Raw genomic sequence first — 17,886 nt, 5'->3', positions numbered from 1 at the left:
GTGATGATGTAAGAATAATTGGTCATTATTTATTAGGTAAATATTCTTATATGCACCGGGAATCGAACCTCCATTCTTCGGAACCCCAGCCGAGCGCTTTAACCCATTGCCCCCACCCGGTATCCTGAAACGCACTTCATAAATTTCCTTATCTACCGCGAAGATGACAGTGGAGATGACAATGACGCTGCAGTTATTGATAATTACAATGATGACGCTGCATTTAGTCGATAATATCGAGAGCAAACGTGATGGCCCGTGTGCACCAGGAACGCTCAGGCTTCACATTGATGCAGTGCGGACTCCACAGCGCTCTCGCAATTATTTAAGGCGCCGTAAGCTAGCAAACAAAATACAGTGTAATGCTTTGTGCATTGTTGTGTCTTGTCGTCACTTATTGAATTCGGGGTTTTTGCGGCCTTAGGGAAACTAAAGACACTGCATGTGAACGTAGTCTTGCGCTGGAGACACGCAGTCCAGAGCGCTTACAAAGTATCTGCATTGTTTTGTTTTTTTTCGCACAGGCGCGAAGAATAGATACAAAGTCGAAGTCTTTTAAAACGCAGCATTATCAAATAGAACACCTAGCAATCAGTCGGAAAAAAATAGTACCTTAATATAAATGTTTTTCTACCGTTGCCCGTTTTCTGTGGTGAGCAGTTCAGTGGGCAATTCACGAACGCTTCCTCCTGCAATAAATGAATTTAAATATGCCGAAGAATAAAGGTGTATAGTAAAAAACTCAATTAGGTTTTATTTAAAAATATCAAGTATTCAGATTTCTAACTTATGTCTCACATGCTGGGGCCCACGCACAGGCTAGCAAAGGACCGTCGTTTCGCTAGATGGACGATACAAAGAATGGTCACTGGGGATACATCCATTTTTCTGTGCCCAAAGATATTTTTAACATTTCACTGCTATCTTGTTCGGAGACATGCACTACTTAAACAAGGAGCTTTTGTAGCTGTGGCGTAGGGCCAATTAGCTTATTTGCTTCATATATCACTTCAACTCGTACAGGCAAAGCAGAGGTAAGGCTGGCTTCCTTCTCATATACAGAATTATTTGCCGAATATAGAACTGTCCGTGATGCCCTAAACTGATATCAGAACCAGGCAAAGTAGCTAAACACAGCCTTACCTCCGAGACAGTCTCCATTACTGCTGCACAAGACGCGTTAGCCAAGGAAACGACGAACAAAGCTTGCAAGGAGCCGCGCGTGACCTGTACATTGGCTATTTGCGGCGTCTGCACGGCAACGGCGAGCTGGCGACGCTTAAAGGGCAGCGCCTTCAGACGCCGCATTTGGAATGTCGTACGCACATGGCCTCAGCAGCTGTGGCCGGTTCGTCAGATGTGAGTGCGGCTCATTCACATGCGGCACTGCCCTTTCTGGACTACCGGATTAAGATATATATATTTATATGTAGAGAGAAAGAAGGGTCTTTTCGGCTTAGTTACAAATACTTTTCGAACAACTCAGACTCGCTAAAACATTGTTTGACACTTCAACCACGGCACCGTCCTCTGTCCTACCAAAGCCAGTACGCACATCTTATAAAACTACGCTCATATTGTTATATTTTCTGTACTTTCTTGTATTACAATTTTCCTCTACAATGCCATACATTCTGGCGGTATTTAAAGTAAATAATCAAAAAGTTATGTGAACAAAGTTGGGTATAGGTTGGGAATGGGTACCGATCTTACATTGGCCGACTTTAGGCTATCGACACAGGACCGAAGCAAGAGGCCAACCTTGCAAATACTGTCCACACAAGCAAAGCAAAACTTTGCTTGATAGTCCAGAATCTCAGTAATTAATGTTGCCTAAAAGTTGGTCATTTCGCTTTGTTAATCAGGCAGGAAATACACTAAAGTACGACATTTGGATAACGTACGACACTATCTTGACCTTGAATTGACAAGAATTGAACCCAATGACGCTCCCGCTCAACTTGCGCCAGCATTCAAATAATAGAAGCGCGTTCTACGGGAAGCGTAATAGTGACCTCAAAATTTCTTCAGAGCTGAAGTAACTATAGTTTCTTTTTAAAGTTACAAATTGCAATGCTCAGATGTATGTCAGTGAACATAATAATGCAACAATTCCCAGGAGACGAGTTCGAACATGTCAATCGTCCAAAGATCACTACATAAATGATCAAATACGTAACTGAAGGCTTCGTGACGCTCCGCAACCACATAGCACTAACTTTCAGTGAGCTTACACATCACCCAAATGAGGCCATCAGTTTTGAGCCACTGAATCTTGCATGTTGAGAAGTTATTCCAATCATTCCAAGGCTTTCGACGACACAATGAAAAATAAAAATGGCATGATGATGTTGGTATAGATTTTATTTTTCAAGTCCGGTGAGCAGACTGTGCACATATTATGCAAAAGAATTCCACTAAAACATTCATGCTAATTATGATGAGAGCACCAATCCGAGGTTTATTCATATTCTCTTTAACACCGCACCGGGTTCAAGAAAAGCAGCAGGGTTTCATAGGCAAGCTACACTATCAGTGCGATGTAGCATCCTCGTCAGCATTTTTTTGTTAAGTTTAGTGCGCGACTTGTAGCCGGCTCAGAGTTCTTGGCCAGCCTCGTGGGCCGTCACCAAATCCTCCTGCCGGTTATGTGGCCTTTTGAGCATTGTGTCCTGACAAAGTTCGTGCTAATTGCCGAATAAATGTTGAAGGTGTTTCGCCAACTATTAACAAGCGTAACTGGCAGCCAACCATTGCCCACTTTTGGGGCTATATTGGCTGGCTGAGAATGCCAGCTGCCGAGCTCTTCCCAGATATTTACTTACGGCCGGCCTCGGCCAATTATAGATGGATAGAATCTGTACAACATACGTGAAAACATGTGACTGTGCGAAAATGCGGCTACAACGTCTCCACTCATGAGAAGAGCTTGGTATGTTACATCAGTAGTCTGATATTGGCAATCAACAGGCATGGTGCCGCGAGCACATTACACAAGCTGATAAACAAGTGTTAACAAAATTATAGATTATGAGCCACAAAAATATCGTCTCTGAAGACTACCCAGAAATGTGGCGCAACAAACACAAACACAAGTGAAGAGACACAACACACGCGCACACTACCAACTGTTGTTGTTGTTCTCCTCTAATGTGATGGCATGGATCTGAACACACTTCCTCTTCACTCCTCTTCCTCTTCACCACTCCTCTTCTTCTACACTCAAGTACATCTTCTCATCATCCTCTTCTTTGCCAAGGAGATAGTGGCACTTTCTTCCCCGCAGAACATAAACATCGTCCAAGCATGGCAGTCACCAATTCTACACTCACGTTCATCTCCACACCTCTTCTTTGCCCAGCAGCTGACACCATGCTGGACAGTCAAAAAGTCCACCACATAGTCACACAGTCACACACTAATAGCCACCACCACACATGTGCAGTAGGACATGTCCATCCAAAACACATCACTTGTGAAGTCCCTATGTATTGAAAAAACTGTAACCTGCCAACATGTCCACGAGCAACGAAGTACATGAGAATGAGAAGTATATGTACTTGAGGGAAAAAGGATCAATAAACAATCATGGCCACAATACGGGAGAGGTGTCTAAGAATAACAGCTTTAGGCCCGATAATAAGCTCGATTCTTTGCATTACTCAAGAAGATTCCTCAATAAAAGTAAATTCTTTTCTAGGTAAACTTAGCGAGGCTTCACTAATACATCTGCCTTCTTTCTTCTGTGTCCCGAACACCTCTAAACTTTCGTGCGCCATCTTATCCCGACTCTTCCCTAAAATATTAAGCCTGCTAAACAATGGCTCACACTTGCACTTCTGACAGTGCAGGGGTAAATTTGACCCCTTCTCATTTTCTATGGACTTCTCATGTTTCCTTATTAGATCTTTGCTACATCTTCCAGTCTGCCCTATATACACTTTACCGCACGTCAATGGAAACTCGTAAATGACTCCTACCACACATTCAATAAAACTCTTTACATGCTTCTTATCGCATTGTGCTTTCTTTCTCCTCCCTATTAATGCACACAACCCACTGCACTGCATGAAAAAGGTGGCAGGTAGGTATGAGGTGCCAGTTGTGTTTCTGCACCAAAACAGCTGGGTGGGTTGTTCCTGAGGCGCTGGTATAAATGACTCTGTAATACTGGACAACAGGCTTTGGTATCCTCTCCTAGAATATTAGCCTGCCTTTTCACTTCCCTTGTTTGCTTCACTTGTTCTTCAACCAGTTCCTATAAGAGCTTTTTGATGTACAGGCAAAAGTATTCTCCTTTTGTTTCCTTTCCCGAATATATTACCTATTTACCAATTTTGGCTTTACGGCCTGCAAGTGATATAAAGGGACAATTACTTTCTTTCTGTTGTTTTTGCTGCAATTGTTCTGTTCGCCAAGTCTGTTTTATAGCTAGTAGGTGATATTTTATTTCAGTATTATATAATTTACTTTCTCTTTGTTTTTGATGTGTACTCTGAAACATTAAGGTAAACATGTATACTGATGTCTAATAGGTCCTGCTTCATATATGTAGTGTGTGAATATTGTTTGGAGATTGATGTATACTATAAACCATGAAAGTAAATGTGTATACACTAATCTTGTGGATATGGTGTCGACCTGCAGAGGTACCGGGAAAGGCGGTTATAAAGATGCCAGTACATAAGATAGCAAATCAGAGGGAATCCAATCGGATGCCAAAGGAGGGTAAACGTAGCAGAGGGCGGCAGAATGTCAGGTGGGACAGTGAGGTTTTAGAAGTTTTCAGGGATTACGTGGATGCAGCTAGCATCGGAGCGAGTTAATTGGAGGAAGGCCTTCGCTCTGCTGTGGCTATAAATCGGCCGATAAATATGACACCAGGTAACTGTGTGAAATGGTTACAAAAGTCATTTGGCTGAACCTACTGTAGCTTTCAAAACGCAGGTGCAAAACTAGAAATCATTCGTGAAAGTTTATTCCAGTTCGCATCGACACGTAAGAGTGGCGATGAGTTGTGATGTTTTAAAGACAACTGTTCGGCTAGGCGCCAACCATAAATTACCAGAGGGTTATCATAGTTAAATTGGCATAGACCGGAATATTCAAAGCATGGTTACGCTTGGTACACCCCTTTGTAGCCCGATTTACTTAGGATGGGTGCGACCTGCTGAGCGCAGTTTTATCGCCGCTGGCATCCGTAGCTGGGTCTGAGTTGTTTTGTTGGCAAGACTTAGGGCTCTGCAGACCAATTTGAGCAAAGCTAACTCCTCTATCGAGACGCGAGTTTAAAGAAGGTAAGCAAGACTATATCGAATCTATTAAGTTATGAAGGACAGATTGTTACATACATCGCGAAGCTCCCTAAGAAGAATAAAGAAGTTCAAGTAAAGAGGCTGCCGAAAGAGGAGATGCTGTCACGGCGAACGCGACCTGCCAGGTGAAGCTTCTAACGTTAAAGCTCATAGCATTTGCGGCAAAGAAGTGTAATGCAATAACTTTAACAGCAGTTCCAGTAAATGATCAACAAAGATTACCGACTGGCGACATTGAATAAATTCGGCTACTAAAAATTTATTGTCACTGGCAAAGCAGGGAGAGCAATCCAGGGCATTCCCTCCTCATTTCAATGCTATAACGAAGCCATATTCCTGCACAAAACACGTTTCGGCAAAGAGGACGCCATCGCGGAGGAGCGAATGCGCGCGCTCTTGCACCTCAGGCAGTTCATAGCGCCGAGGACTCAAGCTTCCCCCGACGGTTATACGATAACTTGTCTCTCGAATCGGAGGTATGAAAACACTTGTCTTCGTGTTTCTCGCACAGCGCTCGCTGCTTAAATATTGCTCGACTTCCATCGAGCCGAGGTGAGGGAGGCGGCCTAGGATACCATAACACGGAGCTCAGAAGGAGGGGACATTCAGCTGTATGACGACGGCGCACCGGGAAAGTCAACAGAAATAGCTGCTGCCCCAAAAGGTACACTGTCATTTCTTTCGAAGCTGTTTTGAAGCGCAAAGCTGCTAAAATCTGATTGCTCAGCAAAATATTAGTAGGAAGCACCACGTGTCAAAGCCCAAGATGATATTAACAACGAATATTAACAAGAACAGCGATGGAACGAAATTTATATCATCAGCAGCGGTAATGCAGCAACCAGCAAGACCAAATTGCTCATTCGTTTTGCAGGGAGAGTAACCACGAAACACCCGCATGCATGCAAGAATTTCATTAGAAGAAAATAAAATGATGCGATCGGGAAAGGTTTGCTTTTGCTACAAGAAGACAAATCCTCATGCTGGCAAGTGCAGAGGCATCGTGAAGCGTTTTTATGGCGGGCGACATGCGACAATTTGTGATCTAGAATTCCCCAATTCGAAAGTAGAAGCAAGTGTAAATGATGTACCAATTGTCCTCAAAACTTCCAATCTGTGAGGAAAGTACCGAAAAAAGAGTACTGCTACAAACATGTATTATGTGCCGGAGACAGTAAAGCTGTCTCTTTAGGTGCTCTGTTTAAAGGCGGAAGCCAATGGTCATTCATTGCTTAGCAAAAATATGAAACTCTCGGCTTCAGAATTTGAGCAAAATAAACGCTGAAAGTGGGTGTGCTAGCGTACACCAGCCAGAACCTGTGCTTAACTTAGTGCTGGTGTCGCTAACCGCGCAAAACCAGAACGGTTATAAGATCGACGTTTCTCAGTCAAAAAATCTGTGAATAAAGGATTCCGAATCTCGAACCAAAGTTAAAAGATCAACTTGAACTCCTAACTGCAGCTGACATGACCTGTAATAACGAAATGAGTGACGGAGATCTCCTTATCGTTCAGAGCATTGTGGGAATTCGTAACTCGAAGAGGAAGTTCAATCGGAAACTGCGAGTAATGAAAAGAGCTTTTGGGTGATGCATTGAGGGCCTGGTAGGATACTAACAATGCAAGCAAACCGCTAACGCGCGTTCAACGTGCCGAGAGAGAAACTGCAAAATGCTTCGAAATGTTCTCGACTCTCGAGTTGGCTGGGCTCACTGACTATGACAGCTGTGCAGAGCACAAGCTGCTTGATTCTTTTGAATAGAAGATCCCGCGCAGTGCCTCCAGATACGAGGTAGGCCTTCCACGGAAGGAGAGTACAGATCTTAGTGAGAAACAGGAAGTTGCTGAGAAACGCTTGTCCCAACTGGCAAGTCATCTTAAAAAACTCACCTCTTGGAGATGTATGACGCTGTCATCAGAGAATATTGCACACAAGACAGAGCTGAACGGACAACGAACGCGAAAACCTGATCTACTGCATAACCTCATCGAACGTTTTTTTTTTTTCGAGAAACGCGAAATCAAACAAGACTGCGCGTGTTTTTTCCTCATTAATCACATAAACACAAGTCGAAATTGGAATCAAAACTTGAAAATTGTACGACTTTGACAGCCGACCTTGTAACAATCCTACTAAATTTCAAAAGCAGGAGAATAGCTTCAGCTTCCGACATTAAAAAGGCGTTTTTGCAACTAGAGATCAGGGTGAAATACAGGGATGCATTCTGATATCCGCGGTAACATGCAAAATCGGACGAAAACAGACCAACAGGCGAAGTACAGACGTGGCGAATGAAGCAAGTGTGTTTAGAAACTACCTCAAGTCCTTTCTTCCTGACAGCGACTCTCCAGAACTATTCAAAATTATGGAAGTGACTAAGTGGGCACTACTTCTCTACTGGCGTAATCTTTTTAAGCGGGTGCCCTCCTAACGAGAGCAAAAAATGAGGACTAAGCGCTGAAGATCTATGAAGTAGTAAGGAGAACGTTCAGCGCAGCATCTACGAAACCGCACAAATGGGCATCGAACAAGCTGTTTGTGCCGGATGGATGCGAAGCGGCCCACCTCGTGTACCTCCAAGAGTTCCTAAAGTGCTGGGATCGACGTGTACACGACAAAAGATATCCTCCAGTTGACCCACCCGAGAAGCGATAGACCCGAGCCAGGTAAAAGCTCGAAATGGTCTTTGCTCAAAAGTACAGCAAGACTTAATGACATCCGGGATGACAAGATCCGTTTACCAACAAGAAAAAGCCTTTATTCCAGGAGCTGTGGCAGAGAAATGTGAAAAGACACGATATCCTCCTTCATTATATGGATACTAACTGAGTGCAGTGGTATGAGGAACTAAGCGTATTAGAACAGCTGATGTGCAATGGTATTACAAATCCGGCCCTGTCAAACCTGCCATTGAAACAGTCCTACAAGTGTATGCTGATGCCAGTCCGGCGGCAAAAAAAAAGCGGTGTCCTACATTAGCATGAGATGCGGATGAGATTACAACTTCGAACACCCTGAAGGAAAGGGACATGGATAGTAGGCCAGAATCGCTGGTGCTGTTAATTCTGGCATTGCTAATACATCTAGAAAATTGAATCTTTATGTTCGAGCGAGTTGTGAAGAGCTTCTGTACCCTATGCCCCTGGAGCCTACTCCTGTTCTTTTTGTGCACACAGCCGAACATTGACCACTTCGTCTCACATTCGGTGGTGGAGGCCGCAACACATATGGAAGTAACCTTCCTAAACAATGAAAACTTTTATTTACGTTTTTTAGTAAGTGTCGCACAATATAAAAGAGCATCAAAAGCCAAAAGCTACAATAAAATGCTTTGCTGATTGAATGCAGATAAATATATATTGATGTATATAAAATTGATATTTTTCACTTTTCAATATCTCCGGAAGAAACGTTTTTCCTCGTCTTTTTGTAGCCTTTTATATTTCTGAAAAATTTAAATCGCATCATGTCACACAGAGTAATTTGGAAAGGGTAGCGAATCTAATAGGGCTGCATAAGCCCAGGGGGTTTCCCTCCTCATTGCTCAACAGGCTCGCATATTGCTCAGATGCCGACATTCCCCTTTACAACCTGTCGCATATGTGGTCATGTAGCAATGCGACAAAACTTTTCATAAGTCTGTGCCGTCACAATGGCCAACCAGCGTGCTGTCCTGAAATTACACAATGAACGGTCCCGTCGGAGTGGAGCAATGGTTACGGCGCTCGACTACTGCTCCTAAGGAAGCGGGATCGAATCACGGCCTCGGCAGCTGCTTCTCGATGGAGGCGAAAAGAAAGGCGCCGGTGTGCTGTGCGATGTAAGTGCACGTTAAAGACCCCCAGGTGGCCGAAATTTTTGGAGTCCTCCACTACGGCATCTCTCATAGCCTGAGTTGCTTTGGGACTTTAAACCCTACAAACCAAACAAACCAAACACACAATAAACGAAGCCTACAGGTTCGCAAATACAACAACCTGGGCAGGTGACTCACTGATACTTGTGTCTCCAGCAGCTATGTCACGTACCAGCGGACCAGCTATGATCTGCAGGTGGAAGTCGCACCCAGACTGCACTGTAGTTTGATTCTTGGCTTCGGACTGATGTGATCCATGGCTCTGCGCCCCTGTGCATCCAACAGTTAGACTCCAGTAGCTGCAGCCGGCTGACTTGATCCGAGTATGTGTCGGGGTTAGTTACAGACAGGACTTGTGCTATGGATTGGCCGTGGCCTTGATTGCCTGAAGAGGGGCATGCGGCAGGTTACCGGCACTTTGTTGTTCATGCCTTTTCGATACTCGACCCTCTAGTGAGACGGCCTACTGAGTTCTTGAAACTCGGAGGAAGCATATAGAAACGTGGTCGGTTTGAATACAAACAAGCTCCATCCAACCACAGATCAAAATTCTTGACCCCAAAACCCACCACCAAGCACTTTTTCTCTGCAGCTGAGTAGCTAAATTTGGCTCCCTTAAATGAGGCGGCTTGCAAATGCCAACTGGCAAAGGTCACAAGTGTGTTCTTGGAGAAAGCAGCACTGATGTCATGACTGCATCAGTCTGTATTACAAATGGCTTGCTGAGATGTGCAAAAGGCAAACCCGCAGTGTGCGAAATAAGATTATAGAGAGCAGATTCCTTCATGGCAGTCCAGGTCCAGGCCAATTTTTGTCACAACTGGTGAAGAGGGCACGAGGCATCTATATGTAGATACTGCCTAGGGGTACTGCAGGGCGGCTTGGTGCTTGTCCTTGAATGACATCACATTTCTTTGTTCAAAGATGAACCCCAGAAGCTTTGCTGAGGTATCTACTAGCACAACCTTTCTTGGAATCATATTGAGCCCTGCGTTCTGTATCCGCTGCAATATATCCTGCAAATCTGTCAGGCTATTGTTCATAATTTGAGAAAACACATCATCCATACATGCCTTCACGTAGTTGAATTTCGTGTCGCCAAAGACGATGTCCACCTCTGTATGGAACGTGGCTCAAGAGGTTGACAAGCGAAAAGTGCACTCACGAACTCAAACAATCTTCTTGTTTATGAAAATGTGGTCACCTCGATGCCCTGGCTAGCAGGTATCGGCAGGATGTCTACTGAATGGCAATGCCGTGATCACTTGTGCGGGTTTTATTCAGTACATGATAGCAGAAATGGGCGCGAAAAGAGACAATCTCTATGTTGGGCGTTTAGCTTCCGACTGCCTACTCTCAAGCGAATCGTGCCGCATTTCTTTAGGGAAAAAACAAATGGGAATGCCTGAAGGCATTTGGGTCTTAACGCTCCAGTGCCCATTATTTCCTGCAGAGCCCTGCCCCAGAGCGTTCTCGTGTGAATGCTCAATGGACTTCGACTAAAGAGGAAACGGAGCCCGTTCGAGACCGTGCAACACACCTGCGTGTGTACCGGGGCGTTAGTGGCGAGAGAAGCCTGTAGTTTAAATGTGTATCTTGAATTTATACTGATTCAGTGATGTGCATACTTACGCCTATTGGCACAAAGGCGTAAACATGCACACCACCGCGGTAGTGAAACTCACAGCTGCTCCCTGCAGCTATACCGAAAACACCTGTGTGCATGCAGTGACACCTTATGTGAATGAAAGTCATATGCAGCATGTTGCTTGAGACGAGTCTGGAAACGTGTGTGCGAGTTCTCTTTAATAACTTAACATCCCAAATAAAATCATTTTGTTATGGCATCATCCTCCGTTCGCTCCCTAGTTCTCTTTTACTCCCCTTTCTCTGAAATGTGTGAAGTAGAAGGGTAGGATCTGACCCTCGGCCCGCCTTGAAAGCACTCTCGCGTTTTCATGGAGGAGAAAAACATCGAAATCAGTACGCTGCGCATTACTAGTGCCTGTAAAATCCTTGCGTTGGCGTACGGAGAAGGAAAAGAAATCTCACGGCCAGCGACTGGCCCTGCAGCTGAGTCACCTCCGCTGCCTCGTACGAACCAAAGACAAATAAAAGAACGAAAAAAAGAGGAAGGGAGAGACGCCGGGATCATGTACAACCACAGGTGACAGGCAAGCCCCCGTAGCCCCCCCCCCCCCCGCCCCCCATTCCGAGCTCCAGATGGCCAGGAGCAGCACCACCCTTACTCTCTGCTTGTAAAGATTTCCAGTACGACAGAACAGTAGGAGCGAAAGAAGAAAACGGAATAGGGGGCAGTGCTGGAGGGCCAGGGGGCAATTTCGATCCGTAAAGCTTCACCGTGGGTCGACATTATTCGCTGGTCCTCCACTACTGCCTGCTATGCCTCTTTCTTCTTTCAGTTCCACCTTTCTATCTTCCACAAAGGCGAAGTTTAGGTGTCCACGGATACGTGCGACAGTTATGTCGCCTCTCACTTGAAGCCTATGAATGCAGTATGTCGTGCTCAAAAGAAACTTAATTGTAAACTCTCTGTTTCAAGCTGCATACCTGTGCTGCCAACAATGTTTGGTATTTTTTCAATGATAAATTGATGCGAATAGCGGCATGTGATGTCCGGTAGCCCATAGGAAGCAGTACATGTTAGCAAACACATGCTGAATTTCAGTGCATCATTGAATAAATTAGCACACTCTAAACTGCTGTGTATCAGAAAATGCAAGCTTCTAGTTAAGGTGTTCGATTTCGATAGTAGTGCTGGTTCTATTTTCATTGTCCGCCTTTGCGACACTCACGCTGATGCGAGATGTGTTCGCTTATGCAAAACAGGAGGCAGTAGACGGGGTCTTTCTCTGCTTAGATCAGTCGAAGGCATTTGACAGAATCGAGCACGGCTACTTGTTTGCTGTCCTCCGCTGCTTCGGTCTGCCTCCGGTATTTATCGACAGGATACGAGCTTTGTACAGCAACCTAAGTAGTGCACTTGTTATGAACGGCTCACTAGCCCCTCCTTTCGCCGTAACAAGGGGAGTTCGCCAGGGTTGCCCTTGTCGCCTGCACTTTTTGTCCTGTCATCGGATCCGCTCTTGAGGAGATTTGCCCATGATCGGCACATCCGGGGCTTTCCGGTGACGGGGCAGGAAACGGTCGTGGTATCAGCTTACGCTGACGATCTGTCCCTTTTCTTAAGCGATGGCCGCAGCTTCGGCGCCTTTCTTGCTGTTTTTTGGCAAATATTCCAATTTGTCTGGAGCACAGTTGAACGCCAGTAAAAGCCGCGCGCTGCGATTTGGCTCTTTCGCAGACTTTCTCCCAGTTTGTGTTCCATTTGTCGACGCGGTCCGTGTGCTGAGCGTCTTTTTCGATGCGAGCGGCGTATCACCGCGGATGTGGCAGGATGCGGTAGCGCGTGCCACAAGTGCGATGTCGGCGGCCGCCCGCTTCGCACTTTTTTGTACAGACAAAAGTCGGGGTTGTAAAGACTAAGGCGTACGCCTACGCGCTCTACGTTTCGCGCGTTGCGGTGATTCCGTGTCGAACGCCAGGTCGCCTCGCCTTCCTGGCTGGGGTGTTTGTCTGGGATGGCGGGACAGCTCATGTTGCGCGCAGTTTCCTTCACCTACCGCAAGAAAGGAGAGGAATCGAGCTGCTATGCGTCAACACAGTGGGCCGAGTTCTCGCGTCGAAACTGGTCGCCACGCTGCTCAATGATCCGCTGTACCCGGGACGCTCCCTGTTACAGTACTGGCTGAGCACAGCTCGCCGGGCCTTTACTGCAGACCGTCACCTGGGCCCACAGGCCTCACAGAAAGGCCTCACAAGTTCTACCAAACGGTAGCAGGCTTTAAGACAGCGATCAACAGTGACCTGCCTGACCTCAATATTTTTGAGGTGCCCGCAATGCAAGTCAGCGAGATGTTTGCCTCCTCGCTTCTAAACCGCGACGACCAGCTCCGTCAACATGTGGCGTCGGTGGGCAGTGAGCCGTGTGCCTTCCGAGGTCCGCGATTTCGAGTGGCGCCGACGATGGGGCTTGGTACCCACGCGAACACGCCTCGCCATGTGGCATGTCGTGCCGAATGACCAATGCCCAAACTGCGACCACACGGAAACCATTAGGCACGCGCTCATTGAATGCCCAGTCGCGTTGGTCATGTGGCGCTTGGTGAGAAGAATGTTCTCCGTGCACGTTGGCCCTGGCGCCAGGCCACCATGCGGATGTTTTAGGCGGCTAGTAGTCGCCTGTGCATATTTTGGGCTGTGGAAAAGGCGTTGCCTTGCTGAAGTCCGTAGACAACCAGCCAGAGCCATGTACCCAACGCTGCAGCGACTGCGTCTTCTATTGTGGAAGTATCTCTCTGATCAACTGGACAGAGATGGCGAGGCGCGGTTTCTGCAGCGCTGGCACACCCGTTTCTTCGTCGTTCAGGACGGCAGGCTTGTTATGCCAGCTTTGCCATACTAACCCCACCCCCCTTGTTACGTACCTCGAATCATGAGAAAGATTTAATCGTCTGTCATTAAGTTTCTCATTGTAATTCTCTTTGAGCTTGTGTTCTGTAGGTACTGCTGAACACAGAATAACTATTAATATGTGATCGTTGCTAGTATCGCACATTTCTTTGTCCTCCCATGTATGTATACAATGTGCGTCTGTGCATATACAAGTACCTATGTGTGTGGAAGACAATAAATTCCCTCTACTGTACGGCCGTGTGTTCTGTAAGTCTTGATGAACACGGAATAACTAATAATATGTGATTGCTGCTAGTATCGCACCTTTTGTTCTCCTCCCATGTATGTACTACAGTGCGTGTGTGTGTATATACAAGTGCCTATGTGTGTGGAAGACAATAAATTCCCTCTACTGTCCGGAACTCAACTCAATAGAAAATTCACGCGCTTCGATTTCGATTATTTTAGGTTGCCAGCCGAGGTCCGCTTTGTGGACGCGGTCCGCGTACTTGGAGTACTAACTGAACCAAGGGGAGTATCGGCTCGCACGTGGGACGAATCAGTTTCACGCACGACCCGAATGCTCGCTGACGCCGCGCGCTTCGAGATGTCGCTCAACTCCATGGTCGCGGTAGTAAAGTCTTCGGCGTGCGCATTCACATTTTGTGTGGGGCGAGTGGCCGGCTGGTCGTCTCGCGTCTTTGATAGGCGCGTTCATGTGGGATGGTGGGACGGCTCTCGTCACGCGCCACCTCCTGCACCTACCGACTAGCAGAAAAGGGCTCGGGCTGCCTTGCATCAACACGGTGGCTCGAGTCCTCGTGGCTAAGTTAGTTACGACACTGCTAGATAGTGATGGGTACCCGGGACCATCGCTCTTATTCTACTGGATGAACACAGCTAGTCGACTTTTCACCGCAGATCGACACAGTGACCCGCAGGCCGAAAGGCCAGAACCATTCTATTGCTTCGCTGCGGGTTTCAGGCACACCCTAAACGCCGGCTTACCAGAGTGGATATAGATGCGGTTCCACCAACTTTAGTTAGGGAGATGGTCGCCAGCTTGCAACTCAGCCCGGACGATCAGCGGCGCACCTCAAATAATAGATGGAGGCATTGGGCAGCCAGCCGCCTGCCCCTCGAGGTCAGAGACTTTGTGTGGCGGCGGTGCTGGGAAGTTCTGCCCACGCGTCAGCGCCTAGCTTCATGGGGTGTCGCGCCTAACGACAGCTGTCCGAATTGCGGCGCGACTGAAACAATGTACCATGTAGTATTTGACTGCTCAGTGGCGCGAGTCATGTGGCACCTCGTGAGACGTATGGCTTCTGTACAGTACGGTCCAGGCTTTTGTCGCCCGCGTGGAGTGTTTGCGCGCCTGGTTATGTGTTGTCTCATGCTTATTTTGTGACGTCACCGCTGCCTGGCGGAAGCACGCAGGCAACTGGCACGCGCAATGTATCAAGCGGTTCGAAATTTCCGTCTCCTCCTCTAGAAGTACCTGTCCGAGCGTCTGGGAACGCGGTTCCTGCAGCGCTAGCATACACGTTTCTTTGCTGTTCATCCGGATGGTCTGGCCATGCCGGCACTGTTCTATTGAGTGCTATTAAGAATCGCGTGGTGTTTGATGTGAACGTACTCCCTCCCTTTTTCCCCTTTTTTGGAAGGAATGTTGAAGTCTTAAGACGTGCATGTTGTGTGCTTTCTAGCTTGGCATTAGTGCAATGGTCGTTGTGCAGGACGGACGTGCAGCTTGTATATCATTGCTTACTATAGTGTTGGACAGTATATATATCAGCATATATCCTCAGTTTTTGGAATTGCATAAACTTCTCTTAAGCTTTTAGTGCATTGTTTGGCATAGTGTTGGACAATGTGTATATCAGCATGTATTCTCTTAGCGTGCAACGGGATCTCGCAACTTTATATTTTACTAGCGAACACGCCCTTTAGTAGTATTCGCTGATTATACACATTTCATTAGTATATGGTAATACCGGGTTTGTTGCCACGGAAGCGTGTGCTGCTTGCGTGGTTTTGCTCCGTATGTTATCTAGGGAGTGTCGTAGGTCTCAATGTCGCCTTAAACGTAAGAGTCCTGAAAGATGCATTTTAAATCACATTAGTAACTACGCCGACCAGGCGGGGAAGACCGATTCGTAGTTTTGGAACCAGAAGTTCGCAATATTACTCAAGTAGAAGAAACCATTTGTCTACTTCACGCTGTTGCCCACCGGTTAGGAGCGCGCACCCGTTCGTAGGAGGACAGCTACATTTCTCCACAGCGTGCTCGTCCATACCCACTGAAAATAGCAGGATCCCATTGCCGAAGCGCACCGAGGCAGGTTGCTGCTGGCGATGGAGGAGCGGTTGCTTGGATGGCAGCAGTTGGCCCCATAGTTCCAAGCTTTCGACTGCGCAGGTTTAGGCTGAGTTTCTGACACCTCCATCAAGAACATAATCTTTATTGTATGGCGACCTCCTTTACTAGGTCTAGGCAAAGATAGCCGCTTGCAGGTCCGGACTTGTCCAGCTGGTGGCCACGTCTGGCACCACCATGCTGGCACCAGGTCATATTCTTTACAATGTATCTCACTTATATAAAGTTACGTTTTCTGACTCATACGACGATCTTCAATTCGCATTGCATGTATTACGCTATGCGTATACCACTCTTCCTGCCGAAAATTCTACGCTATCGAAAAAACCCATGTAAATAAAAACGGCATCGCAGAGAAGAGTGCCCCTAATTTCGTATCAAAATTGTGATGCAACTGTTGTTTACGTACAGTTCTTGATGGTGCCATACAGTATCGCTTCACATTTAACATCAATTTTGTAACCAAGTTGGTGGCTACTTTGGATTAACATCGCACCGACTCTTTATGTCCTTGTAATACAGTCCACTGAAAAGTGAGATACAGTGCGTTGGTTTCCTCAAAAACCAACCTAAACAAAAATATGAAAGTGTTAGCGGCACGAAATAGCTTTGTTGAAAGAGGCTTGCATCTGCTCCTAAAGTGAAGCTAGATCAATCCCCTAATTCTTATTCATGATCGTCTCACCAGTGATGTTTCATATAACGTGGCCATTTGGGGTGTTCGCAATCATAGCGCTGAATGCTGCGATCTCATTGCCCCATCATCCAGTAAGAATGTTTGCTAACGTCGTCAGCATTTCTGCGACAAACGAACCGCAACCTATTGCGTAAAACTCAGTTCGAAGAAACGCGATAACCGATGCTACTGCTTAAAATTGAAAGTGGAGTCAGATTTATGTCTCCTAATAATGTTGCATTCCCTTATGCTCTGCAGACACAAAAATGGTTGTGAAAGGAGTCCTGCATCAATTGACTTCACAGGGACACTCAAGTGGTTTTCAATCACGCTAACTTGTACCTTCTAGAAGCGAATTATTTGTCATTCACATCTTTGAAGTTAGGTTTCGGGTATGCATTAAACAACGGCTCTAATCAATAACGTGTGATGCAAACATCTCGCACCCTGCGCGACCTCTGGAAAGGAGGACAGTGGAGAGTGAACCTCATTCATGCCGGCTTATATGACGTAACTCCGATGAGCCGAAAGCATTGCGATCTATCCAAGTGAGCTTTCAGCGTGCGTTTATCCTCGTCTTACTTGCATTAGAGGCGTACTAATTACTAAAGAGAAGTAATAGGGATGTACAAAACATGTCTACTTGGTCTTGCGCACCCGATCCAACTTCAGACACTCCTCTTTGTTCAAATTCACAAGAACCTACATCCACGACAGAGTCGTCCTTCATGGTTTTAGCGGTACCAAAAGCTCGCTTTGTAAGATTTAATTTTTAAAAAAGAAAAATGCAAGCCGAATAAAGAAGCGTATTCCGCTCGAAGAACTTAAGTGACTGCTCAAATGTGAACCGTTTGTTCCTAATGCGATTTGTGTAGGGCTTTGTCACTTGACCTTCCGATTGTTCAGGTCTTATTAGGAACTGAAAGTTTCCATTAGGAGTGGATTGCTATCAGCTCACGGAGTGCAATCTCGCAGTTCGATGCACGGACAGCTTTGCCGCGTGGTTGTACTTGTGTGTGTGTCGTTTTCTATGAAAAATCTATCTTCCGTGCTAAACTTTGCGCAAACTAATCAATCGCACGCACTGATCAATCGCGAGCGGAGAGGTGGTGAGAACAGCCCACTGTTGTGTAGCAGGTTTTTAAAATTTTGCGAGACATTTGCCCGCACAGTGTGGACCTGTAA

The 17,886-nt window shown here is 46.3% G+C and overlaps 1 protein-coding gene across 6 annotated transcripts in view; it reads right to left on the bottom strand.

The window, feature by feature from the left end:
- LOC146209484 (uncharacterized) overlaps positions 1-1,296 on the bottom strand; it is a 200,202-nt gene extending 198,906 nt beyond the window's left edge. For 3 of the 6 annotated variants that reach the window (XM_084600610.1, XM_084600598.1, XM_084600606.1), the window contains exon 1: positions 1,144-1,296. In XM_084600610.1, coding sequence (XP_084456736.1) covers positions 1,144-1,161 — 18 coding nt within the window. In that variant the 5' untranslated portion in view covers positions 1,162-1,296. Of the gene's footprint in view, positions 1-612; positions 690-1,143 lie in introns of all 6 variants that reach the window. The other 3 variants (XM_084600614.1, XM_084600616.1, XM_084600602.1) reach the window with 2 other exon arrangements.
- Positions 1,297-17,886: the final 16,590 nt, after the last annotated feature.

This window comes from Amblyomma maculatum, chromosome 1 (genome assembly GCF_055883805.1).
Source record: "Amblyomma maculatum isolate TAMU_Amacu chromosome 1, ASM5588380v1, whole genome shotgun sequence".
Classification (NCBI taxonomy): Eukaryota; Metazoa; Arthropoda; class Arachnida; order Ixodida; family Ixodidae; genus Amblyomma; species Amblyomma maculatum.
The sequence above is the reverse complement of the archived record's forward strand: the minus strand, read 5'-3'. Positions and strand labels throughout refer to the sequence as shown.